This window comes from Phyllobates terribilis, unplaced genomic scaffold (assembly GCF_046119375.1).
Source record: "Phyllobates terribilis strain yellow unplaced genomic scaffold, ASM4611937v1 Scaffold_11__3_contigs__length_659146591, whole genome shotgun sequence".
Lineage (NCBI taxonomy): Eukaryota > Metazoa > Chordata > Amphibia > Anura > Dendrobatidae > Phyllobates > Phyllobates terribilis.
Window position 1 is genome coordinate 384,258,557 of NW_027362771.1, and position 21,235 is coordinate 384,279,791.

Genomic DNA, 21,235 nt, shown 5'->3' on the forward strand with positions numbered 1-21,235 from the left:
GTCAGTGGAAAGGCGGTCACAATTCCCATACATTTACATGATAATTCAGACCTTTCCACATAGAGTGACACGTCTGCAATCCTGAGATAAACGCTGGTCACATTGGTGGGATGGTGGTACCTGCAAACCATATACGTTCATGACATGCTTTGGATATTGTCTGGATGTACAAGATGGGAATACCCCTTGAAGTGTTAAATGACATACTAAACGTTAAACAAAACTGTATAATAATTTGATAAGGGTAAAAATCTCATGACAAAATGTCCCCTTAGGTTTTCAGGTGCAGTGTTGTCATGAAGATCTTGTTCAGAGTAAAATCAGCATCCAAAGCCAGAATTTCAATGTTTTCTTGACATCATCCCAAAAAAATTAAAAGGGGGACATGTCAACATAATCTCTGTAGAGCAACATTTTGTTTCAAGTCTGTAAGGAAATGATTCACCATAGATCTTTTCTACTTTTCTTCTGATAAACTTTCTTTTGAAAGATTTTTGAAGGAATACAAGTTATTAGACAACTAAAATAAGGAGAATATTGTGCAAAATCAGAAACTGTACCACTGCTACAGCTGGGCAAAGAGGACCCAAGCATAGTGTCACAGTCAGTGTATCATAGGTGCTCTTCTTACCTCGTCTTGCAGTTTTCTGATAGTCTGGTTGCATCTTTCTACCTCCAGGATTTTATCTTTAAGCTGTCTTTGCATTTCACTATTCTCCTTACGATTTTTCTCTTTATGTTCATCAAACTGCTTCTGAAGCTCAACTGTGGACATCCGGGAAAACTGAACATGTTCTGACACCTAGAAATAAAATCAAATTTTTTATTCCTTTAGCGCATATAATATATATTATATACACACACACACACACACACACACACACACACACACACACTACCGTTAAAAAGTTTGGGGTCATTTAGAAATGTCATTATTTTTGAAAGAATAGCACATTTTTTTTCAATGGAGCTAACATTAAATGAATCAGAAATACACTCTATACATTGTTAATGTGGTAAATGACTATTCTAGCTGCAAACGTCTTGTTTTTATTGCAATATCTACATAGGTGTATAGAGGCCCATTTTCATCAACCACCACTCCAGTGTTTTAATGGTACATTGTGTTCGAAGGCTAATGGATGTTTAGAAAACCCTAGAAAACCCTTGCACAAGTATGTTAGCCCAGCTGAAAACGGTTTGGCTGATTTGAGAAGCTATAAAATTGACCTTCCTTTGAGCTAGTTGAGAATCTGGAGCATTACATTTGTTTGTTCTATGAAACTCTCAAAATGGACAGAAAAAGAGAACTTTCATGTGAAACTCGACAGTCTATTCTTGTTCTTAGAAATGAAGGCTATTCCATGTGAGAAGTTGCCAAGAAACTGAAGATTTCCTACAACGGTGTGTACTACTCCCTTCAGAGGAGAGCACAAACAGGCTCTAACCAGAGTAGAAAGAGAAGTGGGAGGCCCCGCTGCACAACTGAGCAACAAGACAAGTACATTAGAATCTCTAGTTTGAGAAATCGACCCCTCACAGCTCCTCAACTGGCAGCTTCATTAAATAGTACACGCAAAACGCCAGTGTCAATGCCTACAGTGAAGAGGCGACTCCGGGATGCTGGCCTTCAGGGCAAAGTGGCAAAGAAAAAGCCATATCCGAGACTGGCTAATAAAAGGAAAAGATTAATATGGGCAAAAGAGTAGTGTTGAGCGAATATGTTCTATTAATTCTTTCATCGAGTATGCTCGGGCCGAGCTCTGAGTATTTATAGCTGCTTTGTGATATGGTTGAATAGCTCCCGTGTGCATGATTTGCAACTGTTTGACAGTTTTATTACATGAGAGGAATGTCTATTTCTTACACATTCCTCATACTCGCTCAACACTACAAAAGAACAGACATTGGACAGAGGAAGATTGGGAAAAAGTTTTATGGACAGATGAATCAAAGTTTGAGGTGTTTGGATCACACAGAAGAACATTTGTGAGAAGCAGAACAACTGAAAAGATGCTGGAAGAGTGCCTGACACCACCTGTCAAGCATGGAGGAGGTAATGTGATGGTCTAGGGTGGCTTTGGTGCTGGTAAAGTGAGAGATTTGTACAAGGTAAATGGGATTTTGAATAAGGAAGGCTATCACTCCATTTTGCAATGCCATGCCATACCCTGTGGACAGCGCTTGATTGGAGCCAGTTTCATCCTACAACAGGACAATGACCCAAAGCACACCTCCAAATTATGCATGAACTATTTAGGGAAGAAGCAGGCAGCTGGTTTTCTATCAGTAATGGAGTGGCCAGCGCAGTCACCAGATCTCAACCCCATTGAGCTGTTGTGGGAGCAGCTTGACCGTATGGTACACAAAAAGTGCCCATCAAGCCAATCCAACTTGTGGGAGGGGCTTCAGGAAGCATGGGGTGAAATTTCTCAAGATTACCTCAGCAAATTAACAGCTAGAATGCCAAAGGTCTGCAATGCTGTAATTGCTGCAAAGGGAGCATTCTTTGACGAAAGCAAAGTTTGAAGGGGAAAATTATTATTTCTAATAAAAATCATTATTTCTAACCTTGTCAATGTCGGGACAATATTTTCTAATCATTTTGCAACTCATTTGATAAATAAAAGTATGAGTTTTCATGGAAAACACAAAATTGTCTGGGTGACCCCAAACTTTTGAACGGTAGTGTACATATATGTATGTATACACACACATACACACATATACATATGTATACACACACAAATTCCCTATCAAAAACTCTTTGGAGTGTGGTAACAAACCCAAAAATTATCACAACTCAGATGTTGCCCTTGGTGGGATTTGAACCCAGGACCCCAGCACTACAAGACTACAGTGCTGGACACCACCATAACTTGTGGACTCGGAAATAGTGTTAAGAAGTATATTAAATCAGTGGATTAAATTGTTTGCACTCTCCACTTATTGTCCGGAACATTTCTTTTATCTTTAATCGGATATCTTCATCCCTCCACACTCTTTTCAACATAAACGAATAATACTTCCTTCCTTCCTAATCCAACTTGGCACCTACTGTAGAAGGATATATCACTTCTATAGAGGATACTTTGGCTCTAAAGGGGTCAGCGCTCACAGATGCAATGGTCGGTCTCCAAAGCACTGTTACAGCCCAACAATGAGACCATACTGAGCATAGGGAAGAGAGAAAGAAATACCAGCCCATCAAGTAGAACATCAATTGCACTTAATATGTGACATAGGGTAAAGAAAGACTGATGAGGCGACACCGGTTGGGTTACGTGAATTGATGTTTTATTTGATGAGCTGGTTTTAAGTATATATACTGTAAGGATAACGTGTGGAAAAGTAACTTTTAATCAGGATCTATGCAGCATATTTCTTTCTGCCTTCCTTGTGCTCACTATGGCCTTCTTATAATCCACGGCAATTCAGAAAAAGGCTGCAATAATACTCTGGAGAAGAACCATTGTAGTTGTGAAAGCCTACCTTTTTTGAACCAAAGGAGCCTCCTTAGAAGTGAACTGGCCACAAGCATGTATCCATCTGATGGTGCAGTATTGGACTAGCAAGGAAGGGTTATTTGCAGTCTAAGGCGATGTTCACATGTCCAGTAGTGATCCGTTAGAACGGATCCAGCAGCAATCCATTGGCAAAAAATTTGTGCAGACAACTTTTTAGCTAGTTTTTAAATAACTGATCTCTGCTGGGTCCGTTTTTTGCTTACTGGATCCAGTAAGCAAAAAGATGGATCAGTTTCAAATGTTTTATGTTGTTTTTTTTTACAAGACTGCACTGCAAACCACAGTAACATTTAAATGTGATCTCATTCAATAGAAGCCTGTATCCATGATGGAGTTATGGATTTTACATGACCCACAGTGGATTTGTTGGATCTCATATGATGGAGTTTAGTCCATCTATATGGGGCAGCAGAAACCTCATATGATAAAAACAAACTCTGTAAGAATAGAAAAAAAAAAAAAAACATTGTAAGCATGAGATGAGATTGCATGTGATTTTTTTGACTTACCGACCAGACTTATGCCAAATAGTATATATTGACCAGTATGCATCAGCATACAATTTGATCAACTCAGTGAACGCTGTATAGCATATGGAACAATTTTTTATTATGGCATGCAGTGGTATATAATATTATAATATATGTACCTAGATTTACACAACAGTGCATGGGCCCATTGTTCATTCCGCAACTTCAAAAATAAAATTTTGTAATTTTTTTTGCAATGTTTGTATTTCACTTTACTAAAAATAGGAGTACTTCACAACAGAGGAACAAAGCAAAACATTTTCCAAAGAAAAAAAAAAAGATTTTACCTTTTTTTCATCAGCGGTCCACTAATTTTAGCCCCCCAAAAAAACAAGAGAATATGGTCTATAAATGTGGCTTTGTAAACAAGCCCTAATTACATACATAAACATGAATTTAGGGGTGTCTAGCCCTTTAATGGACTCTCATTGCTAATGACCTTGATAAAAGGAAAGTGAATTCTGCAACTAGTTAGGAGGTCTGTGATCCAAATAACTTTAAACAGAGCTCATGACCAACTAGACAATGTCAAAACAGGCATGGGGACTGCACGCTGAACTCAGACATAATGATTAACAACCCGGCTGGATTTCTGCATGATATCAGTACACACATTTCAAAGGACATTCCAGTAAAGCTCTGCACTCCAGCGGCTACAGACCAGTTCATGCTGGAATTAAATGGAACCTGTGCATTACTTAATAAGTAATGATGGAAAAATATGTCTGCAGGAAAGGGAAATGGATAATTATGCAACTTCTTCTGTTTTAAAATGTTTAATTACAAAGAAAACAATATTTCCTTGGCTATGTAAGAGTGTAAAATGTTGCAAGGGACATATTTACCAGCTAACAGAATTTAGGCAAAAAAATGGGTAGACAGAAGGAACAATGAGCGGCGTTGTGAGAAATAAGGAATTCCAATGCCGTGTCCCCCAATGCTGCCTCATTAGTTTGCCGCCTAGACTGCAAACAAAAGTGTGGAGCTTCTGAAATTCCCAACAACGATAATTATTGAAATGTTTGTTATGAAGTTTTACTGTGATTGCGAGTACAGGCTGCTAATACTGGTATGATTCTATATTGCACGATCACATAGCGGTTTGCACTGTTGCCTTGTAGTGCCGAGGTCCTGGGTTCCAAGAAAGGATCAAATCTGCAGCAGGTTTGTATTTCATTGGGGTCCCTTTTATGGTGTATTCGGACATGCAGATTTCAACTCATAAAATGTATGCCATTTATAAGAGATGATTGGTGCTCATTGACAGAATGATCACTAATAAGATCATTCTGCCCCTACACAGTATCATCTTATCAGCAACACATTCCCTGTTTACATTGGGCGATGTGCTGCGGATAACAATGATTTTTTTTCGCTGACATCAATGATCTGATCACCTGATAAGTAAGCATTTTGCTTGATTGTTGGGTGGTGGCACTCATGTTTTTATAGGCGGATAATAGCAAACGAGTATTCGTGCAAGTGCTTGCTCACCATTTATTTACTCACTCGAATGCACCATCACACTAAACACACTGATAGTCAGGTAGGCTAGTGAGTGTGTGTGCACCTATCTCAGGGAAACTAAATTTTAAGCCCAATTTGGGACATGGACTGATGTGAAAGGTAATCTTGGAACAGCGCTGCTGAATAAGTTGAATAAGGGAGAAGCCAATAATGATAAAAGTACAGGACAGGAAAAATTTATCAAAGTAATAAATCCCTTTTATTGCAAAAAGGAATTAAAGACAATAAAGTTCATAATGCTAGTTGTCCCAACATAGAGGACACAATTAACACATGTTGGTAGGTGAACCAAAGGGAAAAGGACCCCTGTAAGTAATAATCCAAGTAGAATGGATAAAACAATCAATTCATACAGACATGTGCACAATGGAAATAAGAGTTGCATGTGGGGGAAATTGTATTGAAGTAAAAAGTCAAATAATGTGAGGATATAATAATATAATTCCTGGCAGCCGAGATAAAATGGGCTCACCCACTAAACACACCCGACGTGCGTTTCGCGAATGCTTAGTCAGGGGTGAATAAATTGCTACTGAATAAGTAAAAGTAAAATGGTGCACACCATTTATTTATATGACCATGGTTTAAAAAAAAAATGTATGCCTGATCTAATGTTATTTTCCTGTTAGAAATTCTATGGACAGATTCTGTTTACGCAATTACTATAAATGTAAAAAAAGATTTGAAAAAAAAAGCTTCATAAAAGAACAAACACGGCCGTGAGAAGGTCATGCTCTGGGTAGTACTGAATAACGTAAAATGAAGAGTGCCAATATGTTCCCCCTTTTCTTCTGCTGAGAAACAGTTGAGAATGAGGACGATTCTTCTGAAGGTTAGAAGTACATGTCCAAGTTACCACTTTGTTAATATTTTATTGGAGAAGTTTTCTGCAGCTGCATACAAAGCACCATTTAACTGACCACATTTTCTAAATGCTGCCGGTCTGCATCTCATTGTGACATCCTAATGTTTATCCAAGTACACCACTCAGTATAATTCACCTAAGCTCTTTTGAAGACACCTCCTAGTAAAGTGGCATTACTGTATAATAAGCACATAAGAGAAATACAAGGCACTTTGGTTTAATTTGCGTTCACAGTGACAAAAAAATAAGACAATTGTTACAGGAGTTGCACAGAGATCATAGAATGCAAAGTGCTCAGTTCAAGCCATTCACAGTAATTTGGGAACAACCCAAATTGTTAATGTATAACCAAAAGAAAACTCATCTTCATGAACAGCTCAAAAACAGAGCAGTGAAGCAGCTGCTCAATGTAGATTCACAATTAGGTTGCAGAATTGCTCTTTGAAGCTAAAGCTTATAAGTAAATTCCTTGAACTAAAAAGGAGAAGTAGAAAAATACTACAATAAAAAAGTGGGCTGTTCATTCCTAGATCTTAGGGTGTGTTCACACTGAGTCTTTCTGTTTTTTTTTCACGAGTTTTGAGTTTTTGAAGAGGATTTTTTCTGCTCCAAAAAAAAAAAAATCAGTGTGGACACTTAACAGAATAAGCTCCTTATAAACATTTTGCGGATATCCTTTTAACATTCTTAGTTTATGTGTTTGCTATATAATTTTCAATAAGTTGAACAAATAATGTATACTATGTATGTCATTTTCATAAATGTGAGAAAGCTGAAAACTTAATTTTTAGAAATCTTATAGAATTTGCAGAATATATTCATACACATATTAGAACAAGCTATTGCCTTGTATACTATGCGCTAAAATCTACTTAATATAGTAGAAGGCTATGATACGGAAATCCAATTATCAGTCAACAGAATTTAGAATGCAGCGAGTCAAAAAATACCTCATCTGTTGGCAAAACATTCTCCAATCCAAAAGGTTTATGGTGGAGAGTGCACATGGAGTCATAAGAATAGCCAATCAGAGTGGCCATGGGAGAAACTTAATGGTGCTTTTTGTAGCATTAATGATTAACATGTCATAGTACTAAGCATAAAATGTACATCATCTCTTAAAATCAGTTTACAATCATATACATTCCAACTTGGAATCAGACAAGTTTATGAGGTTGTTTTCTAACGTAAAAAATGCAAAAAGAATTACTACCAATTTTTTCTTTAATCGGAGGTGCCATCTAGTTGTTTATCTGTATAATATGGAGATGTAGACAGCACTTCATATAAGTAGCAAGTCTTTATTCACTTATGGAACATTTCAGAGAAGCCTAAATGCTGCATAGGTGAATAAAGCCTTACTGTACATTTGAAGTGCTGTCTCCATCTCCATACTATATGTACTACTGATAGCTTTAGCTCAACGCCAGCAAGGAGGACACCATCTACCACTATGTGTAAGCCAGTGTTGCTGAATATTATATTGTGGTTTATCCTTGTTTAGCCTTCCGCCTTTGGTCTTGCGAGTGGATTAAGTACTATACTACAGAATTGCATGATTGCATGATGTCAGGATAAAAGAATTGCACTGTATATTTCGTGCAGCTTGTGTGTTCTCTATACAAAGCAAAAACTTTTTTCTAAAAAAAAAAAAAAAAAAACCCCAATGTTGAGCAGATACCTCTTTCTGTAATCTATCAATAGTCTTGTCCAGCTGCCATCGCTCATTCTCCATTTCATTTTTCAGGTTTCTTAGTTGTTCTTTCTGGTTAGATTCATCTTTTAGCCTTTCAGATAGCTGCTGATGTTCATGGCTGATCCTAGTAAGGCTTCTCTGAAATTCACAAACAGAAAACTCAGAGTTAGGGCAGGAGCAGACGACCATTTCCTTCACAGCCGAGAAAATCGGTCTGATTACTCTGATCAGAGGAAGATCTGTACACCATAGTCTCTTCAATTTGCATATTTTTTCACTTGTATAGAAGGGACCAGATTACTGCCATAGTGAGAGCTTAGCCTGGCAATGGACTCCAATGTTCTCACTGCAGCTGTAGCGCGCTGAACGCCAGCCAAGGGAGGGCGCGCGCTTACCGCCAGCCAAGGGAGGGCGCGCGCTCACCGCCAGCCAAGGGAGGGCGCGCGCTCACCGCCAGCCAAGGGAGGGCGCGCGCTCACCGCCAGCCAAGGGAGGGCGCGCGCTCACCGCCAGCCAAGGGAGGGCACGCGCTCACCGCCACCACCGTTTAGACTCCCTTTGCCCTCTGTACTCAAAGACAAGAAATATGATAAGAAGTATGGATCCTCCCTAACAATACACAGTTTGGACAGCACTTCCACATCAATTTTCTTCCCAAAAAATTTTTTAAATTGGGTAATGAAACCTGTCACAGTATTTCTGTAAATTACATGTGCTGCATAAAAAATGTACTCTATTTATTATGTATTTTTTGAACATAAGTGTATTATGATTTAGACAATATACGTGCAATTCTCAAGTGTTTATGGAGTCGAGGCTTCATTAGAAGTTTTTAGGTATATGCCTTTTTCAAAGAAGAAATTTAAAGGGAAGCCATGTAAAGTGACCCACAGGTTTTTGTGTTATGGGATTTTTTTTAAATAATTTTGCCAATGTTTTTCTTTGTTTCATAGAAAAACAAAAATAAGTAATCTTGCAATTTTTACACACTGGCTACTCGGGTTTTTGTAGACTCACATCAGGTAGCACATCAATACACAGCTGATCACACAGGACGTACAATTCACAATAGGCGCTGTCACAGCTGACCCCGATCCCCCTCCCTTCACGAAGACCTTTTTACACGCTCATTAGATGCTTTACTACAAAAGAGAAGGTCAAAGTCTGCTCATTGCTGCTAATCTGTTGTTTCCTGGAACAGGAAGTTAAAGTCTAAAACAAATAAACGTGGCCAGTGTGAAAATTGAAAGATTAATTATTAATCCCCTAATAATAATAAAAAATGAAACACAAAAACCTAATTTAACAATAAGTTATTTTCTGATGATGGCTTCCCCTTAATAGGAGCTGTCAGCAATAGACAACACCTGTCTGTGTGCCATAATGGGACATAGAGATGACTCTTTTCTATGAGCCAAAACATTGATTTGCTCGGTAAGAGCACTCGCTTTCTTTCGCTGGATTGACTGCAACGTTTTCTGCCAAACTTTTGGCATTGACGATATATGTTACCATGTGACTCAAACACCTTCTCTGTGTTTTTACAGAACAGTGTTTATACGTCTATCTATATATTATTAACCTTTGTGTCATCAAGTTGGTTTTCCAGCCCTCTAGACACTTCTAGAGCTTCTCGCTCTTGTTCTTTGGCTTCATCCAAAGCTTCAGCCAGTTGTTGCTTTTCTTTCTGTAATAAACATCAGAAAATATTAGTAAATTATTATGTACAATACTTACACATATTACACAGTAGAAGTAAGCACATTTCTTACATGAGAGAAAATCATAATCATGATCAGTGGGGAAAGGACCTCTACTGTTTACAGACATCTCTGGAAGGTGCATAAAATTGCAACTCCCTTCATAATGCTTTTACATGATTTTTATCCAATGGTATGGTAATTGCAAATTCCATCAAGAACTTATTAGCGTTTTCCAAATTGTGGAAAAAGTGGACAAGGTAGAAAGAAAATGGAATAGAAACTAATTTTTTTTAAAAAATATGTCCCCGCTGTGTCAGCGCTGTTGCTCCAGTGCACCTTGTTCGTCATTGTGTACTTGGCGGCAGTAATGACAAACCAGTTGACGCGTGGTATATACAGACAATCCGTGACTTTAGTGTAAATGATTGGCTGCTGCGGTCATGTATGAAATATGGCTAATCATCTATGCAGTGAAGTACACAAAAGAGCAGTAAGGAGCAGCAGCGCTGAATAAAGAAGCGTTGGGGATACAGCATGTAGCTAATGTTTATCTTATTACATTTCAATCTCCTTGCCATATTTCTTTTTCCCTCACAGCTCAAAAACGGTACTAAGAAATGTTCTAGTACTCACATGTCAAGGTCAAAAATATAAGGGGGAATTCATTAAGCCAGAAAACTTGGGAAGAAAGGTCAAAGTGTATGTGTAATGTAAAGTTGCAAAAAAAATGATGGCCCCGATTCATCACTTGCGTTTTTTTATGCAATATTACTTTTGGGTTTTGTATTGTTGCCGTTTGAGCCAAATTCTTCATAATGGCGCAAGCAGGTTTATAAATTTTGTGTTTTTTTGCCTTTAGCTTTACCTATTTTGAACTATTTTGGAGCAAAATGTGGTATGATTCTTTAAAATAACGTTAGCCTTCAATTGCGCAAAAATAAAATTTTAAATATTTTGTAATCCTCTAAGGTACTGGAGTACAACTGCGGAAAAATGTTACACAACATTTATAAAAAAGTCACAAATTATGAATTAGTTTAACATGCCCACAAAAAAGGACTAAACCAAGTAAAGTTTATTTATAAAAAGGCAAATAAATAATGAATAAGGCACAAACATAAAAGTGTCACTATTTGCGACTTTTTTTCTGGAGTAAAAACGGTTCATGGTCTGCACAAACTACATCTCCAGGCCAGGGAAGGAATCAAGAGTATACAGACAGGACAGCACGGAATGGCAGATGCTGCTTTCTCAGAGGTGAAATACTTCCCTGCCTATTTAAAAACATGTTTTACCTCACAAAGAATTGCCTGTGATCCCACGCTGTAATGTTTGTATACTCTCTTTTGCTTCCTCACCTGCCCAGGAGATGTGGTATGATCAGACCACACAGTCATTATACAGTACACAGCAGGGGCACATTTATAAGATTATCTCAGCACACGAACAATTTTTTTTTAACACATCCAGTTGTGGAAATTATTATTATTCAAAGATCTATTCAAATAAAATGTACCCTGCTCATGGGAAAACCCCTTTAAAGAAGAAAACAGAGTTGGAATCTGATAGGTAGATTGGAGTAACTTGCCCATTTTGCACCAGTATGATAGACATTACCAAATGTTATCTTATTTTCAAAGTTACAAAAATATCTAATTAATTAAAGAAGCCCTCCCATGACATTAAATTTTAAGTGTGTGTTAATATACTCACCAACCGCCGCCTTCTCGGAGAGTCTGAAGAGCGGTGATGTCAAACACATATACAAAGATTTAGTAAAAAAAAAAAAAAAAAAAAAACACTATGGTAGTGCTTCTTTAAAAGGAAACAAGTCCCATTATTAAAGCACTAAAATCCACTTGGACTGTGGGTTCTATTATCCGAAGTTATCATATCAATCATCAATTTAAATGAATTTTCCTCTTCAGTCTGCTTGTACTATATTGCCAGGATTGACACATTGTTCTCACTGACCCAATATATCGTTACTCACTTCGGTTTTCTTGAGCCTCTCTTTAATTCTGTCATTGTCTTCATGGAGTTCATTGATTTTCTGGTGAAGATCGGTTATTCTGAACTCTAGCTTTTGTATCTTCTGTTTCAGTTCTTCATTTTCTTGCAACAAACTTTTTGCTCGGCTTTCAAACGCCATTTTCACTTCATCGGCTTCATTTTTCCGGCTGGAAATTTCATATGTATTCTTTAGGATTTAAGTCAAGTTAAAAAAAAAAAATTATATTAAATTTCATATTACAAAATAAAAAACACTCAATTTTTTAGCATTCATTGAATTCAGTTAGAAATTTGTAATTCAGCTTCAGCAGCTGTAACCGTAAGCTGTAAGATAAATTGTCGGTAATGAGCGCAAATTGCAGATAAGATTTGGCCAGTCAACTGGCCCTGCTTTACGAACATTTAAATGTTGCAATTATCGTGAATATTTCCATACAAATGATTTTTCAGGAGATGATCTGTCCTCCTTTCCTGCAATACAAGCTTATATAATGGTCAGCATCACATTCCCTATATACTGGAGGGGATATACTGCTGACCAACAATAATTTTTTGGGCGATACTAAAAGATGCGATCAGCTGACAACCATGCACATTATCATTTGTCGTTTCACCAATTGACATTTACACTGGGCACAAATTGGGAATAGACATTTGTACGGTTAATGTCTGGAGTAAAAGGTCATTTGCTCTTATGTACAGACCAAATCTTGTCACAAAGTAAAATTATCACATATTAAATAATAATGTTAACATGAAAAAATCATCCTTATAATCTCCTTATAACACTTTTCCTTTGGAAAATTACGTAGTTAGAGTCAAGTAGGTGGAGCCATTCACGTAAAGAGTCAGTGTTTGCTCCATACCATTCTGGTTTGATTGACGTCACTGAAGCCAGTATACACCACATGTCCATTCCAAATCCTGTCTTCTAATGCCCAGGCACATGCAGAATACCTGGGAGAACTGGTATCAGGAATTCTACCGCTGACAGGCTAAAAAATTGCAGCTTTACAGCACATGCCGGGAAATTAGACAACAGCAGCACAGGATTTAGAACAGGCTTATGATACTATAGATCGCCTCTGTAAATAGTTAGGGAGAGGACACCTATTCTTTAGGAAAGCGCCTACACTTCCATCATACCAATGTGATAATTTGCATACAGCAAATGTGATGTTCAAGGCTGGCCTTTTACATAATGCAGCAGCAAACGATATTCACTTTCCTAACCATGTCCTTAAATATAAACTAGAGAAGAAAATAATGATATTTTACAAGCAAAATGGCTTCTGACAAATTGATTTACTCTTTTCTGCAAACTCTTAGTTTTATTATACTTTATTTTAAGCACACTGCAAAATGGAAGATAAAAAGACACTTTATAGCATAGAGAGTAGGGCAGCATAGTGGCTCAGTGGTCAGCACGGCAGCCTTGCAGCTCTGGGGTCCTGGGTTCAAATCCCCCCATAGACAACATCTGCAAGGAGTTTGTATGTTCTCCCCGTGTTTTTGTGTGTTTCCTCCGGATTCTCCGGTTTCCTCCCACACTCTAAAGACATACTGATAGCGAATTTAGATTATGAGCACCAATGGGGACAGTGCCAATAATGTCTGTAAAGTGTTGTAGAATTAATGGTGCTATATAAGTGAGTAAAATAAAGTAACTACTACAGTAAAATAGCTTTCAATTTCAACAAATACAGATGTTTGAGTAACCAACCGTAAACTATCCAATATTTACTTGTTTCTAGGTGGTGTACTCATTTACAAGAAAACAAACTATTATATATGTTAAAAAATGATAGTAGCGGGAATTTCCTTGTATTATATTAAAAAAGTAGTCCAATTCAAAAACATACTACACCAAATTTCTTACTTTTTCCCTCCTCGCTGTTTAATAAGACCACAAAAATCACAGCTCAAATGCTCCTTAGAGGTGCTGTGTCAGCAGAAAATAAGAATAATGGGCTAAACAAATAAGGAAACAATGGAAATGTTTCCTTTAATGCTTGACCTGCTCCAAACATGTTCAGGAGGAGCAATAGAGAAAGAATAGGAAGGGCCAAGACAGGGCCATTAGGAGGTACAAGAGAGTGCTTATAGTGAGATCTTGTTTGTCAGCATTGCTGGCTGGTATGGGAATTACAGGATTGCATACAAATAAACTTACATGGGCCCCAGAAAGGCCTTTAGGGTATGTTGCTAATATAAATGCTTGCAATGATAAAAGATTGTAAAGATGTATTAACGGAAATTCAAATGTAAACCATAGAAAACCACTTGATAGCTAAGATCAGTTATATTGGTAGAAAATGCATAGATGTAATTAAAAGATTAGAGATTTGCATCACTATTCATACGACAAAAAAGACAAAGTAGTCTGTTGTGGAATTTATCTTTTAACTTAAAAAAAAAAAAAAAAAAAAAAAAAAAGATGGGCACACCCTATTGGGATTTGGCCCAGGATAAGCAAAGTTCACAGGATGTAAGACCTGGGTGTGGAATGAACAACAACAACTACTTTGGAAACACTATTATTGGAAGGTGCTGATTGACCAGATCAAGCTGGTGTAAGGAGTCTGGATCTCTAGGAAAGTTATGCAAAATAGCTCCTTTCCATGAGGCGGAACACTGCTTCTCTAGTGCCGGCTACTGGTACCCTGTAAGTTATTGTCTGATTATTATAAAGCCTTGATACTATGGAATAATATTTTAAAACTAATAAAAGCAATACATTAATTTAATTTTTGGCATTACACATGGGTTTACATTAAGAGTATCCACAGGTTACCATACTGGAGTAACTGATCAGCCAGAACAAAAAACACGCTGAAAGGTTTATTACACAGTAAAAATAAATAGGCATGTGTGGTCAAACATAACCAGAATACCTGAATTTAAGGAAGTATGTGAGTAATGTAAACCAGCCGGTATACTAATCCTTAAAGCAGGTCACTTGACTGCTTCTCTGCTCCAAGCAAGTATGTCTAGAATGCAGACAGCAATAAAGCAGAGATATACAGTAGAGTGGAAATGCTGAACATCTCAGAGGAAACGTGCACTAACCCAGCACCTTAACCCGGCCACCCACAACTAAGCCAAGTGTCTGCTCACTTTCTCCATGGACAAGTCAAATTTCAGGCATTCCCTATTTATATACAGTAGTTTTCAAAATAATAGCAGTGTGTTCAAAAACACGTTTATACAAGTTTTTATTTCCATGCATTGGGAACATTGCACACTGTTTTTGAATTCAAAACATGAAGAGAAATGTATATAATTTTTAACTACTTTACAGAAAATAACAAAAAAAAATTATCACTGGGCTGTGCTAAAAAAAATAGCAAGGTCGGCATTTGTCTTTACAAACTCACAATATGTACTTTTTGAGGATTTAGCATTCCTGTGAATCACTAACCTAATATTTAGTTGCATAACCACAGATTTTTTTAGAACTGCTTCACATCTATATTGCATAGAGTCAACCAACTTCTAGCACCTGTCAACTGTTGTTCCAGCCCAGGATGCTTTGACTACATCCTACAATTTTTTGCCATTGGTTGGCTTTGCCTCAGAAACAGCATTTTTGATGTCACTCCACAAGTGTTCTATCGGATTAAGGTCCAGGGATTGGGCTGGTCACTCCATAACATCAATTTTTTTTGGACTGGAACAAAGATTTTGCTCGTTTACTGGTGTGTTTCGGGTCATTGTCTTGTTGAAATACCCATTTCAAGGGCATATCCTCCTCAGCGTATGGCAACATGACCTCTTCAAGTATTTTAATATATGCAAACTGGTCCATGATCCCTGGTATGCGATAAATAGGTCTGGCACCATAGAAAGAGAATCAGGTCCACATCATGATGCTTGCACCACCATGCTTCACTGTCTTCAGAGTGTACTGTGGCTTGAATGCAAAGTTTGGGGGTTGTCTGACAAACTGTCTGCGGCTCTTGGACCCAAAACCAAAAATTTTACTTTCATCAGGCCACAAAATGTTTCTCCATTTCTCTTTAGGCCAGTTCATGTGTTCTTTGGCAAATTGTATCCGCTTTAGTACGTCTTTTTTTTTTTTTTTTTTTAACAGTAGGACTTTGCGGGGACTTCTTGCTAAGAGATTAGCTTCACACAGGCGTCTTCTAACTGTCACAGTACTCACAGGTAAGTGGAGACTGTCTTTGATCATCCTGGAGCTGATCATTGGCTGAGCCTTTGCCATTCTTCAATCCATTTGAATGGTAGTCTTCAGTTTTCTTCAACATCTCTCTATTTGGCTTTGCATTTTAAAGCATTGGAGATCATTTTATCTGAACAGCCTATCATTGTCTGCACTTCTTTATAAGTTTTACCCTCTCCAATCAACTTTTTAATCAAAGTACGCTGTTATTCTGAGCAATGTCTTAAACGACCCATGTTTCTCTGGCTTTCAAGAAGAAATGCATGTACACCATGTGCTGGCTTCACCCTTAAATAAGGGCCGCCTGATTCACAACTGTTTCTTCACAGAATGATTGACCTCACTAAATGAACGCCACACTGCTATTTTTAACACACCGCCATTCAATTAATTATTCAAATACACAGACGCAAAAACATGCAGATCACGAATGCAGAGTCTGTTGGTTTTCTTAGAATCTACTGCACCAACTGATAAATTGTTTGACATGTGGTAATATAATTTATACCAAAAACAGTGATTAATCTGGTTAGTCATATTGGACTGCTATTATTTTGAACACTACTGTACATTGAATACAACTTTAAAGGAGTGTTCTCGTCCATCTTCAGAAGTGCACCACTCCTCTGCCTCCCCGGTTGCTTGAGTGTGATGCGCTTCTGAAGAATGACAGTTCAGACAAGCGGTGTAATTGCACCACTTGTCCAAAATGTGCGCTCTCCTATGCGGATAGCCGAGGCAGCCTTGCACCCGCAATATGGGAGATGCGCAGAGGGACTGGATCTGCCCGGATCCAGCTTTCTCACCAGCTTCAGAGCTGTATTTGCAGGCTCAAATACATAAGGCTTGCAAGTAATCAGCCACTCTGCATGGTAGAAAGCAACCTAGAAATGAGCTGTACACAATAGAATTAAAAATCCCTCTGTTCTTGTGCATGTCCGAAAAAGACAAATACCGCAAGAACAGAGGCCAGGTAGTTTTCATAGTGACTCGATCAGCTTCATTGAAGTGAATGGCTTCATGAGGGGTTGGAATAGTTTTTTGAGGATTCCAAGAAATCCTGATGTACAGCTTTGTGGAAAGCGCTGTATTAATGTGAAACTAGCGGTTTGTTATACACAACTACTTTCGTAGCTGATATGGCATGGACAAGTCTTACAAATCAACATTTCTGAAACTTTCCAACTCGTTAACCGATTAGTATCTTCTTTATTAATTTAGGCATGGAAAGTCAGGTTTGAGATTATTCTTAAAGCTTTTACAAACAGTACAAGAGCGTCAAAATCACAAACCACAATGATTGCATTCTAAGTTTTGAAATTTTTCTGCAGGACTTTCTTAGGAAGCAGATGGAACCAGGATAATATCTAGAAAAAATGCCAAGTCTTGATACTACATAAAGCGGATTTCCACTCCAAACATTGGAACAAAAACACTGTTGTAAAAAGTAAACTACTGTCTAGACTAAGAAACAGGAAAACTTCCATGCTGCAAGGTGACAGTGTAAACAAGAACTAAACGTTTCTTTCCTGAAAAAAATAATGAAAAGTAGTCAGTGTAGTGAGAAATGTAGCTAATGTACAGTAAGCAGACATTGCTTGGAAGCCAGTGCAGCATTTAAGTTATTATATATACCCCACATATAACATAATGTAAGGATTGCAAGTTATAAAGATTGTAAGTTTGACCAATTGGACCAATCCTGAGAATGAAGGACCCTCATCAGTTCTTCAGCACTATGCCCCTTCTTCTAAGTTTTCCTACACAATGACACTCCCGGCCAGAGCAGCATTTACAACGCACACTGCTCTAAGCACTTAGCCCTAAGGGAATAGTCAGATGGGGATCGCAAAGCAATACTCGGACTGGCCGACAGCTCTCCAAACCAGAGCATGATGGGATGTATTTCTATACAGCTGCCATGCTCTGGCTGGGAGAGCCAACAGCGGGTCCGAGCATTGCATTGTGATCCACGTCCGAGTTTTACGGCCATCTGACTTTTTCCTAAAGCTGTGTTCACATGCAATGGATATGCTATATCCAAAGTAGTTGAAAACTGCAGCCTCCCTAAAGATCTCCATATACATTAGATAAAAGTTGACTGAACCAGACCAATTTTGTTGGGACAGGTAGACCATTTATTGTGAATGGAGGCCACCCAACTCTCCCCATACAGACAGTGTCAAAGGCTGTTGGAATTTCAATGCTCATTCCTTCTGTTTTCTCCCATCTCCTGTTGGAAACACATGAATATTCTGCAGAGCATTCTTGTGTATACAGGAGTTGGGGGAGATAGCTGAACCTTCGCGCACAACTAACAGTTATTTCATGTTCATGGCTAGCTTAAAGGGAGTAGTCATCCGATTTGTGGGGAGCATGAATCAAAGTTTGGCTGCTTTATTACAGTAGTGTATGTCTTTCTGAAATGGTGCCGTGTTTCAGAGGAAACATACCTTGAAAAGCCGGCTAGAGATTAAGCATTTCTGATGACTAGTATGAAGCAAGTCCCTTAAAGGTCACCAGAAATAATGCTATTAACCTGAAGATATGCGGTTAATTTGCATGTTAATAGCGTTATTATGCTGCACGATGCCTGCATGCAGTTGAATGCAGTTGGGAGAAAATTAACTTTATTCTACCCACCAGCATTCGGTTTCAGTCATGACTTTGAGAATACAGATTGGCCGTATAACCGCGCCACTGGCGCTAACTGACAGCTGAGAGATGCAGAGCAAGCGTCATGGACACAGTTACAGTGGTGTTTGTTGTGTTTGTAATGATACCAGGTTCAACTCTGCTCTACTGTGTGGGTTATAATCAGACACAGCTCAGCAGCAGAGCTGACAGCACTACAAGAGGACAACTGTAGATGCGAATGTGTTTGTAATGAGGCAAAGTTAAATTCTGCTGTACTGTGTTACCTCTAATCTCACAGAGCAAAGTGTCCGTCATTACATATCTCACATTGGTAATGCCCCCATTTATTTAAAATAAGCCCTGGAGGCAGATTCTCAGGGAGATCAGTGTCGGCCCATATGTCTTAACAGCTCAGTTACATATAAGAAAAACATGGATTTCTCTGAAATAAGATATCGGATCACAGATATGTAGGTATCATTTTATTCAACTTTCTATGACATGCAAGCCCATGCATATGGCTTAAGATGGTAGGTCCTACTGAGAGATGAAAATATGGTTATCAAAGGGCATCTAAGAAACATAATTTGAACAGTAAATATGCTATGATATCTAGTTCTTCTAACATGGCAGGAAATAGAAAAAAACGACGTATTTTATAATTTGTATTTTCTAGTATGTACAATACAACACCATGTCTGAAACGTGAAAGAAGCCTAGCCAAAATAACAGTTCTCTGCAAAAATGTGCCAAATTAAACTAAACTGTTCACAGCTCATCTATTGGGTCTCATTTATGGGAGACAAGTATATCAAAAGCCATTCATTTGTACGTAGAGTCAGTAAGACTATTGTTCATCTTCACTAAGCAGAAACATAAAATGACTTGTGTTAAATATGCTAATGATTAAGGCAAGACAATTATTGAGCAATTAAGGCTTCAATGTACAATTAATGCAGTCTTCTCAAGCCCCCACCAAAATGCAAGGTGGAGGCAAGATGAAGAATGTTAACATGGCAGAGCCCTCCCTGCCTGGGTCAGTGCTTACAGGAAAAGTAGAGAATCTGCCGCAGAATGACTGCCTCATTTGTTTTAGAGTCAGACAATGTAAAATACATGACAGATATGTAATCAGCTGATTCCGCTTTTCTTTGACATTACAATTAAATGTTACTAATTAGTAGGCCCTCCACTGGTGTCTGCTCTTTGTTTGCTGGGGACAAGCGTCTGTAGGACGAGGGAGGTCAGGAGAGAGCATTATTTTTTGTTCTGATTCTCAGCTAAACTTTCACACACACAACTGGGAAACTGCAGCACTGGTGGAAATATTTGTGCCATTATACAACGGAATTAAAAGAAAACCTGCAATTTAGCTACTTTTTCAGATATACAAAACATTACTAGATATATTTAATGCAGTGTTTTAACATTAGTCTGTTATGGTCTTTTGGAATGGATTACTATTTAGCTAAAGGAAAAAATATAATTAAAAAGAAATATATATTAAAATTCACCAGAGATTACAAAAGGAACATAACCACAGTATAAGAAAATGCTGGCAGAGTTGGAATTATTCTTAAAGGGTTATTCTCATCTCTGGTTTTCATGGCAGAGAAGGGTATAACTGCTTTTAGATCCCAGCCAACAAAGGCAAAGCTACGTAATCAGCTGAGCGCAGCAGAGCTAACCCGTTTGCGCAACTCCTATAGAAATGAATGGAAGTCACTGTAACAGCATAGGAAGCAAGCTACAGTTTCTACAACGCGGGAGTCATGGCAATAGCATAGCTCACTTTGCTACACTACACAACTCCCAAAGAAATAAAAGGAAGGTACAAAAAAAAACAGCTCAGTGTAGCCGCTTCAGCTGAGACCTAGAAGCAGCGATTCCCATCTAGACCACAAAAGACAGAGATAAGAATAACCCCTTCAAGTGGAATCTGTAACCAGATTTCACAATATAGACTGCATACATTAATGAATCAAATTTCTTAGTCCCGATGAAGCTGGTGTACTTACATTTGACAATCTGTGACAGAATGGCTATCTAATCTCTTTGAAAGTTTTCTTGACTGATATTAAAATAAGCATTTTGTCATCTTCCAGCTGTTTTGAGGTTAAGGAGTTTGCCATCCTTTAATGAGTCTAAGGCCACGGTCCCACTATCAGTATTTAGTCAGTATTTTTTCTCAGGAGTGAGAACCAAAACCAGGTGAGTAACAATCAGAGAAAAGGTATAATAGAAACAAGTCACCAATTCTGCATTTATCACCCACTCCTGGTTTTGGCTCCCACTCCTGAGAAAAAAAATACTGACCGAATACTGATAGTGGGGCCGTGGCCTTAAGGTACAATTAGACAGGACAATTCCAGCCCAGTAAAGAGCACAATCACTTATATACAAGTAGATGAGCACTTGTTTACTGACCTGTTTACACCGGCTGTCGAAAACTGATGTGAACAGAACGATTGTTAATAGGATTGTGCTGTCCTTATATGGCAACATGTTGTCGGCAGCACATCCTCCATTTACATGGGGCAATGTGCTGGTGAAG

General features: G+C 38.2%; 1 protein-coding gene across 2 annotated transcripts in view; it reads right to left on the reverse strand.

The window, feature by feature from the left end:
* The window catches only part of CGNL1 (cingulin like 1), a 120,289-nt gene that overhangs the window by 34,659 nt on the left and 64,395 nt on the right, over nt 1–21,235 (reverse strand). For both annotated transcript variants that reach the window (XM_073652984.1, XM_073652983.1), the window contains exons 9-12: nt 11,842–12,048; nt 9,728–9,832; nt 8,131–8,283; nt 632–802 (exon numbers count right to left, since the gene is read on the reverse strand). In XM_073652984.1, coding sequence (XP_073509085.1) covers nt 632–802; nt 8,131–8,283; nt 9,728–9,832; nt 11,842–12,048 — 636 coding nt within the window. The remainder of the gene's footprint in view (nt 1–631; nt 803–8,130; nt 8,284–9,727; nt 9,833–11,841; nt 12,049–21,235) is intronic.